At 45.9% G+C, this 13,670-nt stretch overlaps 1 protein-coding gene across 3 annotated transcripts in view; it reads left to right on the top strand.

The window, feature by feature from the left end:
* GIGYF2 (GRB10 interacting GYF protein 2) overlaps positions 1–13,670 on the top strand; it is a 1,663,629-nt gene that overhangs the window by 133,810 nt on the left and 1,516,149 nt on the right. For all 3 annotated transcript variants that reach the window (XM_085634698.1, XM_085634699.1, XM_085634697.1), the window contains exon 3: positions 8,678–8,807. In XM_085634698.1, coding sequence (XP_085490824.1) covers positions 8,678–8,807 — 130 coding nt within the window. The remainder of the gene's footprint in view (positions 1–8,677; positions 8,808–13,670) is intronic.

Raw genomic sequence — 13,670 nt, 5'->3', positions numbered from 1 at the left:
AATGACTTAAGAGGCTAATCATCTCCTGACCAATTTAAAATACTGGTGGTGACCTCTACTTGAGCTTTATAAAAAAAAAAATGACAGCCTAGTTACTGCACAGAGGATCACATTTAATAAGCTTCTGGCCCTCCTTCTCGGGACGTTAAACCTTATAAGGCAGACGTTCGTAAGTCGATTGAAGCTTTGAAATTTACATTTTTCAAGAGTAAAATCCACAGTAACGAGGGATGTGAAAGTTACTGGAAGATGGCAGACATGTGAGTCAATCATTTCGGCCCAACTGTTTGTCTCCTTTAATCCTCCCATGCCCGCTGCATAACAAGCCTGAATCAGACCATCATGGCCCGGGAACAGGGAGTGTCTGAAGCAGCAGGTCGCTGAGTAACAATGCGAAAGTCGTCCCGAGATCTGGTTGTGATGCCGATGACCTAGGTGGCCGTACCCTCACCAAGGCACCAGACGCGGCAAGACTGTAGAGAGTGCAAAACAGTTGATGGACAGAATGCAGAACAATGTCATACATTCACCCCAGTACAGAGATCTGGGCCTAAATCCATCGTTTTTTTGCTCACCATGCCATTCCAGTTTGAACCCAGCCATATGCAAATCAGTCTTGACCCTGTGCCTCATGGGAACAATCCAGCCCGAACTTCCAAGCCAGGTCCTCCCTGAACTGGAACCAAGCATCCTAGTACCGGTTTCGGGGTTTTACCCCTCTTCAGCCAGGATAGCTTGATTCCAGTGGCATGGAGAGCACGGGACTCACGTCTGAGCATACCCGTCCCACTCGGGGCGACAAATGCAAAACAACAGTTGATGGACAGAATGCAGAACAATGTCATACATTCACCCCAGTAAATTTGAACAGTGAACCTTATTATAAATCCCTCACCAAGGTCCGAAGATCTGGCCGCTTATAGATTTTCAATTCAATACCTTGCCTATGGAGATGACTATGGCGGAAAGGAGGAGAATGACTTAAGAGGCTAATCCTCTCCTGACAAATTTTAAATACTGGTGGTGACCTCTACTTGAGCTTTATAAAAAAAAAATGACAGCCTAGTTACTGCACAGAGGATCACATTTAATAAGCTTCTGGCCCTCCTTCTCGGGACGTTAAACCTTATAAGGCAGACGTTCGTAAGTCGATTGAAGCTTTGAAATTTACATTTTTCAAGAGTAAAATCCACAGTAACGAGGGATGTGAAAGTTACTGGAAGATGGCAGACATGTGAGTCAATCGTTTCGGCCCAACTGTTTGTCTCCTTTAATCCACCCATGCCCGCTGCATAACAAGCATGAATCAGACCATCATGGCCCGGGAACAGGGAGTGTCTGAAGCAGCAGGGCGCTGAGTAACAGTGCGAAAGTGGTCCCGAGATCTGGTCGTGATGCCGATGACCTAGGTGGCCGTGCCCTCACCAAGGCACCAGACGAGGCAAGGCTGTAGAGAGGACACAAGTCCCCATGGAGCGATGGCGTGAACTGGGGGAGCGAGCAGCCCAGCTGAGATGGGCGCGAGCCCCGCATTGCAACCCCCTGCGAGGATGGACCTGTTGCCCCTTACTGTGCCTACTGTGGACTAGTAAGAGGTGACTGTGACTGATATCAGCTGCCACCGGGAACAAGTGAGTAGGGCGGGCCCTAAGGTCAGTCTGGCAGGTAGAGGCCACATAACAGCACAGTGGATGACTCAAACCCCGGCGGTCAAGTGGATGAAGCGGGGCAGAGGCGATCGACATCCAGAGCCCGCCCTTAACTGCAGAGTTGAACAGGCCCAGGAGGCCAGAGTATGGCAGGCGGGGGCCCCAGAAGAACACAGTGAGATGACCATTGGCAGTGAGACGGTATTGACGTACGACGCTGAAAACAAAGTGGGGGCAGGAGAATTGTGCTGGGAGTGCTGACCCTAAGAAGTGTGCAGCCCACCCCTGAGCGCACCTACACCAGAGAGGGGTGGCAATCTCGAGTAGGTTGCAGGGTAAGAGACATGAGGCGGTAGACCTGGCCTGGCGACACTGTGAGATGGAGCTAGGGACCTACTGGCCAGAGCTTAATATTTTCTCAGTCTGTAGGCAGAGAGGCTCTCGATTGTATTGAACATGCGACCCCAGGGGGAATGCCACTGTCTGTCTTGAAACCCCTAATTCCCTGAGTGCGTAGCATCAGAGTGTTGGAGAGAGAACCTGTGGGGTGACCGCCTTGCTAGTCGGAGCACAGAGTACAGAAATGGGCAAACCCAGGGAGAGGGAGACTGGCACGGCTGTGGGAGCGCAAGGGACAACCGCGACAGATGATCCGCCGCATGGATGGTGTAGGAAGCTGGCTCTTAATATAATATGCCAAAAAGAGGTATGCTGTGTAAAGAGTCCAGGTATCCCTTATAAGTGGACACAGGCTTGGTTTAACAATGCCAAAGTGCTCTATTTGTGGTAGTGTGGTCGAACAGCTTTAGGCTTGTCAGAGGGGAGTGTTAGGCATTTGTTCCATACACAGTCAATACATTTTATTTATTTTACGGAAAATGATGCGTACACTCAAGAAGGAGATCCACACCAATTTAGTAAACACGTATTTCATCAATAAGTTCGTAACTGGGTAAGTACTTTTCAAGTTATCACTTTTACAGTTTTTAGCAATGTTAGCAAACAGTGTGTTTTTATGCTGTAATGCTTTCCTGTGGAGAGAAGAACGTTTGCTGCATACAGGTATTTGCAATAGTATTTCGAGGGTCCCCTTTAGGTTGTGAGGTGTTAGAGGTCCAAGTCCCAAGTTTCACCATCAGTTCGGTTTTACTTTCCCTAGTGTGTCTGGGTGAAGAGGTGCTGGATGAGTTGGTAGCCTTGAATGCTACACTGTGGGCAAAGAGAGAGACACACCTAGAAATAGGTGCAGGGGGTGCATTTTGGTCAGGAGGTAGCTTCTCCCAGGTCTGGGGCAAGTCTGGGTCACCTATTAGAGGCGGTAGAGGCTTTGAAGCCTGTGGCTGTGGTATGCTGATAAACTAGCCATCCTACTGGAGGTGGTGTAAACTCCTCCTGCCGAGCAGGCATTGTTCATGACCTCTGAGAGCAGGGCTCTCATCTCCTCGGGGGTCAGAAGCGCATCTGTGGTGGCAGACTGAACTGTACCGGTTAGCCAGCACACTAGAGGACTGATAGGGTTTAGGGGATACCTCTAAGGCACCCTCTGGGTTCATGTATAAATAAATCCATTGCTGGAATCAGTGTGAGTTTATTAATATGAGGTGTTTGATACCAAACACCTTTGGTTTCAGTGAAGCCATCATTTAGCTAGGGAACTCTTAATCACCAATGCCCAGTACATATAGTTAAGATTTAAGATGACTTCCCTGTTCACTTGCAATCCTAACAATCTACATGGACATCACAGGGGCAAATCTGCTCACGCAAATGTCCATTCATGTAATTTAACACACCCTGCCTTAGAGTTGTAAGGCCTGGTGTAGGGATGACATACATATATTTCATGCAGTGTCTGCAGACGTGGCACACAACATGCGTGCCATGTTGTATGTTCACTTTTGTCTGCCCCATTTCACGCAACCTGCAATAGCACTGTACGAGTGTGGTGAGGGGTCCCTTAGAGTGGCACAATACATGCTGCAGCAGTTGAGTACCCTCTTTAGTACCCATGCCCTAGGTATCATGGGTATCAATTAGGAGGGACTTACAGGGGTGCCAAATGTCCTGTCAGTTGGGGACCAATTGCACAGTTTTGGGGAAATAGATCTGACATTGGTGACCTAGATAACAGGAGCTCTTATGTCAAAATTACACCCGATACCAGGCAAAAAGTGTGGGTTATTGTAGGAAAGTGTCCCTTTATGCATGGTTACCCCCAGATACCCGATGCTAACTTGACTGAGTGTGTGCTGGGACCCTGCTGACCAGGCCCCAGCACCTGTTTTCTTTTCCAAAACTGTACCTTTGCTCCCACATTTGGCATGCCTCTGGGCCACATATAAGTTCCTTTTAATAGGTACCAATGGTACCAACGGCCTTTTAATTTTTTTTTTTATTGATCTCTTTATTGCATTTAAAAAAAAAAAAAGGAGCATCAGATGCGAGCAGTGCTAGAGGGCAAACTCATTACAATTATCATGACAACACACTGGCAGTTGAGTAAAATAAAAATACACTGAAGAATCAAAGTGCAACAGGGTGACACACCAGGCTGTTATCATAACATAGTTGACATGAGGAGAATATACCCACAGGCAGAAATCAGTCACAGTTCTCGGGTATACATACTATAACTAGCATAACAATATAACTTCCCCCTACTCGCACCAATAGTTTAACCAAAAGCAACTCACTCTCTCCGAGTTGTAGCATATGAGTAGCTGGATCAAGACAAAATAATTACATCTGTACATCTCTTGGTGAGCCCCCTCCCTCACTATTTTTATTGGCCTTATACGTATTGTACAGTGTCCAGAAATTCTTGGGTCTATTGCGGGGGGCAAAAGATCACTGAAATTTTCCGATTGAGTAGAGCAATAACCAACGGCCTTTTGACCAAAGAGGGTCCCTTAGGGCTGCAGAATGTATTGTGCCACCCTAAGGGTCTCCAAACCAAACACATACGCACTGCCATTGCAGGCTATGTGTTGTGGTGCGACTAAACTAAAAGTCGGCATGGCACACCTACCTGGGTGCCATGCCTACCCACCACTTCCTGTGGCATAGGTAAGTTACGCCTCTGGCATGCCTTACAGCTCTAAGGCAGGGTGCACTATACCACAGTTGAGGGCATAGCTGCATTAGCAGCATGTCCCTACAGTGTCTGAGACAATTTTAGGGCACTAAGTGCAGTGAAGCCATTTTGAGTACATTGGCTGGGAGTTTGTCAACACGAACTCCGCAGTTCCATGATGGCGTTACTGAAGTCTGAGAAGTTTGGTGAAAAACGACCACCTTCTAGTGTATTTGATAACTGGTCCCTGCTGGCCAGCCACCACCAGCCAGGTTTCTGACCTCATGGGGTGAGAGCCTTTGTGCTCTTGAAGGTCCGAAACAAAGCCTGCTCTGGGTTGAGGTACTTCTCACCTCCCCCTGGCAGGAACATCAACACTAGGCGGTGAGCCTCAAAGGCTCTCACCTTGTGATGTACTGAACTGGGCAGCTCCAACCGTTGGAGGGACTGCCCCCCAGTCCTGGCCTCACTTTTGGTGGCAGGACAGGTGGGAAAATGAGTAAGCAGAATAGGAGTGTCACCTTAGCCTGGCACATCCCTAGGGTCGCCAAGAGCTGAGGTGAACCCCTCTCTTAAACATTCTCCATCTTGAATTAGGCCCAATAGGAGCAGGGATGTACCCCCTCCCCAAAGAGTGGGGGCACCCAAAGGGTGTAGTCACCCTAGAGGACAGTAGCCATTTGGATACTGCCCTACTTCAGTAACCTCTTAAATTTAGTATTTAAGGGCTGCCCTGAACCTTGTTCCTCAGATTCAACGACCTACAGCCCGAAAAGCCATGCAGCAGTGGAGAAGACGACTGACTTGGCCCTAGCCCTACCGGCCTGTCTCCTCCTGCAACCCTACCCAAAGAAACTGGTGTGGCCCACAGCCAGCAACCTCCAAGAACACCAGTCATCTGTGCCTTCTTCAACAAAGACTCTTGTCTCCTGTGGTTACTGGATTTGTCCAGCTAGAAACTACCTCAAGAACTCCAGATCCAGGCAGATCTGCAATACTTGCACCATGCTGCATCTGACACACACTGCCCGAGTTCAGGTGTCCCACCGATCTAGAGAAGTCTCCCCGGTGATCCTGACCCGGGATCCAGCTTTGGATGACCTCTCCTGACTTTCCCCTCGACGCCTGCAGCCTCAACCGACCACATCTGGATCTGGTGAGATAAGCCTGACACAGAGACACCCCTGCACCCGCAGCCCTCCGGCCTAGGAGTGTTCAACCAAAATTGTCCTGGCCTCCCCCCACTATCCAACTTACTCCTCCAGTCGTGGAATTCCTTCAGTGAGCCTTCAGAACTAAGTCTGCTGTTTTCCCCAACCGAGGATCTCCATTGGTTTCCAGGAGGCCCGACTCCTCCCTTGCACTCTGCACCCAGCCGCCCCTGTGCAGCTGGTGGTGCAGTCACAGTGCTATTTGGTGGCCCCTCCAGTTTTGATCTTAACCCCCAGGGCCTGAGTCCCTGAACTGCAGGTACCTACCTATCTGTAACCGGTGCCTCTTTGATGGCCCCCCTGCCTCCATAGGCTAACATTGGACCCAGTGACCTCTACACCCAGCTGCCCCAGTGCCACTGGTGTTGCAGTACCTACCTTGGTCTGCCCCTTGCCCAATGTTGACCAAAACCCCTGGAGACTGAAACTCAAGACCGTTTACTCACCTGTAAGTTACTCACCTGTCTTTTCCCCATAGGATTGCATTGGTCTCTCACAGTATTGTACTAAGTGTGATCCTAAATACAAAGTATGTCTTTCTGAACTGAAAAGTAATTCATGCACCATGTAAAGTATTGTTTGAGGCTATACAAACAGATTACCAGTAATTTGCAAGTATTGCATAAAAGTTTACTTACCTCTAACTGAGTACATCTTAGTTCCTAGAAATAAAAGTAACTAAAGTAATTTTTGTGCAAAATATTGGCCTGGAGTTAGTCATTGAGTGTGTGTTTCTGCCTTGTACGAGTATGTACACCAAATGCATTCCCACTACCCTCTGATAAGCCTAACTGCTCAGCCGAGCTTACATTAAATTGAGAGTAAGTTATTATCTACTTTAACCTCTGCATTATCTTTGGGGACTCACCTTCCTACTTAGGTGGACCAGCGGTGGGGTCTACAACTTTGCATTTGTTGGACTACCTAAATTGTCTTAAGATTCTTGAATTTCTTTTTTTTAAATTGTCAATTATTTTACATTTTTAAAAGTCTTGTTAGGGCCTTGGTTAAGTCCGTTGAGGTATTTTTAGAAGTTTAAACTTACTGTAGTAGGGGTTAAAGTATTTTAGAAGTTTTTTTTACCTCTTGTAAAAAGATCCCCTCTATTAGTGAAGTAATGGCTGATATACAGGACAGGGTTGAGGAGCTAGACCTCACCCCTTATCTCCATCTAGATATGAGTGTTACGGTCTGTGTGTAAACTGAAAGATTTCTATGGGGTCCCACCCTTCTAAGATCAAGCTCCAGGAGCTCCTGGCAGAATATGCAAGAGGTAGCCCTTCTGAGGGGTGGATCCCAACTCTGGAAAGAAAGTGGTGATAGTGAGGACAACCCCCTACCTCCCTCACTAGATGGGGAGAACAGGGTCTCTATGTCCCTGACTCCCAAGATATTGCGCACATCCCCTAGATCCCACGCAGGTGGGTCAGGTCATGAGATCATAAAGGACAGCCTCAATGAAGAGGATATCCCTCTAGCAAGGTTGACCAAAAGAATAGACTGGCTCTAGAAAAAGAGAGCGCAGAGACTGGCTTATACCCATCTATGGTGGCAGAAAAGCAAATAGGGAAATAAAGCTATCTTGTGACCCTAAAATCTCTGAAGGGATTGTCCCCAAAATGAGGAAGGTGATATCACCAAATGGTTAACAGCCTTTGAGATGGCCTGTGGCATGAGAAAAGTGAAGAAGTCACACAGGGCTGCATTACTTTGGAAACTGCTCACTGGTAACTGCAAAATGTACACATGAAGAGCGAAACAGAAAATTTGAAAATGCTTTGTGAATGTGGAGGAATTTGAAATTGGAGGTTAAAAAATTAAGTTGGTATCCTTAGCTAGGAACAGGGCAAGTAAAGTGGATGATTGGTTGCCTCAATTGAAGCACCAGTATGTGCGGACAAAAAGAGGTTGTATTATGGGCAAAAAAGACAAAGCCACATGCCAGCTCTAGCAAATTCTTTTGTTTTTGTTTTTTTTCTTTTTTTTTTTTATAAATCCGACTTTTGAAAAGCTCCATCCATCCTGTTAAAATTAAAATTTACATTTTTGGATTAACTGGTTTGTAAATTAAAGAAAATATTTCATAAGCTACAAAACTTCTTACAGGAAAGTGACTGACTAGTTCTTCTCTTTGGCATAGAGACAGGTAATCTTCGGAAGATACCAATTTTCCATGACCATGGTCACAAGTAGGCTACCTTTTCTAGCTGTGCCTTTGAATTAGTCAACCCCTTCCTGTTCTTTATGGTCTAGCATGACAGTGCAGCTGTCGCGAGACAATGTCAGTACCACTAGAGAAGAGTTTTGGGTCCATCCACATGTTAGGGAGCCAGAAGTACATGTTTTGATTGGGCAGAGGTTGTGCTTCCACAAAAAAGCACTTGCCCTCCACCAGCTGTGATCATTTTGTTGGTTTATCCAGCTGGCTGAGGTTGAACTTTCACGGACACATGACATTGTAATGCTGTAAGTGTCTGTGAACTAGATTATTTATGGGGTTTGTCTTTCTCTGACAGCAGCACAGATGGGAGGAGGGCAATCATTACCCTGCATGGATTTTTAGGTCTGGTTTGACAGTGCAACTGACAGTTCGACCTACACCCCTATTATTTTACAGTTCTTTGCTTCCACACAAATATATAATCTATTTTACTATGCTTTAACGTTACCATACAACATTTCTCTAAAGCCATACCTGTTGGCATTGCGTGTGCTTATTCTAATCTTGTTCTGGCTTCTTCCAGGTTGCGCGCACTCTCTAGTGGTGGGACTGTGACTTCGCCACCACTCTCTCCGGCATTGCCAAAGTACAAACTAGCAGATTATCGTTATGGGAGAGAAGAAATGTTAGCACTTTATCTGAAGGATAATAAGGTAATAAAATTGTATCATGAGACTGGAATACACTATGCTTTGTCAGGTTGATTTTGATGCATTACTTGTTTGCATACTCAATAATTTCCTATGCATTTGGTGTGTTTTTAGATCTCCCCTAGACAGCACATGCGCTTTCCCTTCGAGATCCTATGTTTTCTATTCAGGTCTCGCAAAGACTGTGCATGCGCTGTCTCCAACATCTTTTGCTTAGAAGCAGACCATTGCATTGGTTGGCTTCATTTTTACCCTGGTTTCTTTGCTTCCTATTTGTCAGCTACTGTGTGCTTACTTCATCTTCATGTGTTTCTCCCTCACCTGGAGCATGGAAGTGTTACTTGTGTCCTTCCACTGCTCATTTTTATAGGTACAACTTTTTTCTGTGGATTTACGCACTCTACCAGAATGCTTTTTTTTCTTTTCTTTTTTGGTTTGCTCCCTCTTGTACTTCTGACCCCCTGTGTTGTTCCCCTATCTGTATGCTTGCCCCCACCAATCCTCTCTCCCTCTATTTGTTTTCAGTGCCGGCTTGCCTCATTCTTCCATCCCTCTTTCCATTGTCCATTATGGCTTGCCACCACCCTCTCTTCCCTTCATTTGTTGTCATGTTACCACCCTCCCTTCCTCTGTGCTTTGTCATATTGGCTTGTCCTCCCCACACTCACTCTCCTTCCTCCATTGTCCATGTTGCCCGTACTCCTCCCTCTGTCCATGTTGGGGCCCCCTACACCTGCGTTAAACCAAGGGTTATGGAGCCGACACCCCGGGCAGTGTCATTGCGTTAGTTTTCTCCTCTCCACCCTGTGTTTCTCCCTCCATCTGTGTTGCCTCCTGCTCCGCACTCCCTCCTGCAAGCAATAGACCAAAACCTCTGATGTAAAAGCGGCATGGCCTTTTTCCCATTTTTTTTACACTTTCAGCCATGCGGTAGAGCTGTACAACATGGCTAAAACATTGACAAAACCAAAACCTCGTGTAGGCAGGACCTATTGGCTTTGCCCTCTGCTTATACTAATGTGGTATTGGTTGTGGCTGTTTGAATTTTTGATTATTAGTTTTGTTGTTATTGTTTAATTGGGTAAACAGCTCTATGTGGTCAGGTGCTGTTTACAAAATGTTTTGTTTTTTAAGGCTTCGAAAGGGGATTAGCTAATGTGGTATCCTCCTTTTATAAACTGTTTTATGATTAGAAAGAGCTTCAGATACTGAGTGGATGTCCATTCCTGTTTTGGCTGTACCTTCCCTTATGTGCCTCTGACAGTCCAATGCCATCTGTGCCACCAAACTGTTGTGCTTACCTTTTTTTATACTACATGTTCTGTGTTTTCAGCAAGTTCTGTTTTGCACTCCTGAGTATTAATATCCAGTTCAAATTATTACAAGAATTTTCTTTAGTTTTCTTTATTTTTTCTTCATACATCCAGCAATCTTGTCGGTTCTGTTGCCTACATCCAGCAATCTCGCCAGTTCTGTAGCCATGTGTTTCGTCATATAGGTACATCAACCAATGTCTTCCTCAGGGCTAACAGAGGGGCCCACAATAGCGTGGCCCAGTGCACAGGCACCAGATCATGAGCCTCTTTATGAAGATGAGGGACAGCAGAAACCAAGTAATCGGAGAGATGGGCCAAAGCGGCTCCGTTGTAAAGAATGGTCTCAGAGAACAGAAATGGTAGGAATTAAGTATTTTATTCTCAGTAAATAAAGGAGCCCACCAAACAGCAGCTTCTTCCATGTGCGTCCCGCAGCAACTGACTCCTGTGAGCTGTTGCCTGGAACCTCACAGGAGTGAGTTCCAGAACAATGAAGCAGAACAGTTAGTAAAAGCAATGAGAAGCATATAAGCATAATATTGATTCAGCGTGTACTGTATAAATATTTAAAGTTCAACTTTTCAATTCAATTCACTCCTTATTCTTTTATCCCTTGAACTGTAGCTACCCCCCTACAGCTAGACTGATTTCAGCATTACTCTCACCACAAAGGCGAATGCTCCTCTGATGGATCTTTCTCCGCCAATAGGAGGAAGTGGGAATTGGGATGTCCAAACCCTCCGCGTTAGCCACCCAATGAGGACTATTAATTGGTGATCAACTCACAAATTTGAAATAAGGTTCAAATACACCACTCTGAGCTATACCGTAAAAATAAAGTATCGCAATGGGGGACCCAATTGCTTAAAGAAATTAAGCGTAACTAGAATGGTGCAAACAAGAAGCTCTGCTACTGCAACACAGAATAGAAGAAGCAGAACTTAATATTCTGAAAAGATTCACTGATTCTCCCTACAGCGCATTTAGATTAAACGAGTTTATAATACAATTTTGAATAAAGATCATCAGATCACAATAATAGACTCCGGCATTTGAGATAGTTGTTTTATTAATGTTCCAGGTTTTGTACAATAAGCATTTTCTTCTGCATCTCAGTCCAGAATATTAAAGCATGTAGTACTAGACCACTCATTTAGTCAGAAGTTCAGATCCAAGGAGGATGGTTTAAAACAAACATCAGCTACGAGATTACAAACGTCTATCATCATCAAAGGCAGAAGATAGTTCAGTCCTATCTAAAGATTCAAAGCAACAGAGTTAAATAATACATTTTAATGTCCTCTAAGGGCAAGTCCATGAGCAAAAAGGAAATATGAAGCAAAAATCAATTAGTTCAACAAAGCCGGATTCCAGGTTAATTTCATAAAGGCGTCAGCAAAGGCAGTTCAAGATAGGGAAAATTAGGGCGTTGCGATAAAAGGATAGAATCCAAAGCATGATGAGTTGTCCCATAGTAGGAAAGAATTTGCATTGCGATGTGGGCAGCCTTGCATTGAGAAGAGACAGAAAAATAATGGTATTGCCCCTCCTTTTGGGTTTCTTATATAGTCCTTATGACAACTTTATGACCTAGTGTCACTTCACTATTCAATCTATCGTACAAATAGTTTACGTATGTAGTCACTAAATGCCATTTAGTTACTCCTGCATTCTTTCCCAAGCACTTCATGTGAACGACGTAACTTTCTGGGCCTCACAGCTTAGACAGCGGTAAAAAATATACAGTGTAACAGAGTAGGGCATCGGGTGAGAGTTGATTTTCCAACCAAGCCATTCCACCGTGAACTTCGAAAGAATGTCATTTGTATGTATAATGAAAAATGAACCGAACAAATGAAGCAATATTTGTAAATGTTAATGAATGAAAAATTTCCTAGCTAACGTAACGGAAAGTTTCAATTCTATTAAGGACTCGGAGGCGAGGATTATGCTATTCTTTCTCCACTTTATTGAATAGCAGCCATTTCAAAGTCAAAACTACTTTTCCCATGAACAATAGGGAAACAACAACAAAACAATAGAGTGTCTCTAGCTAGAGCGTCTCATCCATTGCACCAATCAGGAGTCCCCAAGTAGCTGATAGTCCTCTGTCCCTGATTATGCTTCCTCTTTCGTCGCTCGGTCAGCCAGGAAAACCCGCATCAGGAGTCTTGTTTGTTTGAGTCCCCTGGAAATGAAAAGAAAGCGTGAGCGACAGTCATGGCTAAGGTTTAGCCCTGAGGAGAAAAGTGCAAACAGCATAGAAGTGTAATACAATTGAAACAGCATGACATACCAGAAATAAACATCGTACTTACTGCAATACGAGGGTGGGAAGGTATGCAAAGCTGTACCCTGGGCGGGATAATCCTTGCCTCCGAGTCCTTAATAGAATTGAAACTTTCCGTTACGTTAGCTAGGAAATTTTTCATTCTATGTCAGGACCGGAGGCGAGGATTATGCTCGTTTAAAGCTTGCTCACAACCAAATGAGCCATGTCAATCACCGGTTTAAAGTAAAACCGTTTAAAGGTAGAGTCTGAAGACCAATCCGCAGCGTTGAGGATGTCTTCTAGACGAGCTCCCAGGGTAAAGGCTTTAGAGGCCATAGCGCCTCTGGTAGAATGAGCACCAAACGCTTTCACATCAATGCCTGCTTCTTGCATTATCCAGCGTACCCAACGGGCGATAGTGGGAGAAGACACCGCCTTGTGGGGCTTCTTAAGCGCAATGAGCAATTGGCGCTCTCCAGGCGGTCGGAACTCCTCTGTCATCTCCTCATAGGCCTTGAGACATGCAACAACACATAATTTGGGAGAGTCCGGAAACGCCGGGTAGGACACAGAAGTCGTGCCGCATTTAGTGCGCCGACGCACAACGAATGTCACCCCATCGGGGGAGAACATTCTCCCCGACACATCCAGGGCTCTGACGTCCGAAACCCTCCTGCAAGAGATCAGACACAGCAGCATTGCCAGCTTTGCCGACAGTTCCTTCCTGGAGAGAAACCTATTCGGTTGCCATGATTGGAAGAGATTCAGTACCCTGTTGACATCCCACAACTGAGAGTAACGAGGCTCCGGGGGAAGCGAGAGCCGAATACCCCGAAGAAGACGGCAAACTAAAGGATGCTCTCCCACCGGCGAACCGTCGACTAAGGCATGGCCGGCCGAAATTGCGGACCGGAAGGTATTGATGGTTCTGTAGGCGAGACCATCCTCTGCTAAGGAGGCCAGAAAATTCAAGATTGCAGACACATCCGCTGCCACGGGATTGAAACTCCGTCGCAGACACCAACGACACCACCTTCTCCAGGTGGACCGATAACGTTTAAGTGTGCTGTCTGCCCAGGCCTTGGACAAGAAGCTCTGAGCCGTTCCCGAAAGGCCTGGGATCGCCCATCTTCCCCTGTAATCCGCCATGCCATGAGAGCCAGGGAGCCCTGCTGTATCAACGGGTGAGGACACCCGTCCGGATTGAGAAGAAGATCTGGAAAGAGGGGGAGTAGGATTGGAGAATCCCAAGAAAGTTCCAGAAGAACCGGAAACTAC

The sequence above is a fragment of the Triturus cristatus genome, chromosome 11, assembly GCF_964204655.1.
Source record: "Triturus cristatus chromosome 11, aTriCri1.1, whole genome shotgun sequence".
Classification (NCBI taxonomy): Eukaryota; Metazoa; Chordata; class Amphibia; order Caudata; family Salamandridae; genus Triturus; species Triturus cristatus.
This window is presented reverse-complemented; position numbering and strand designations above follow the sequence as displayed.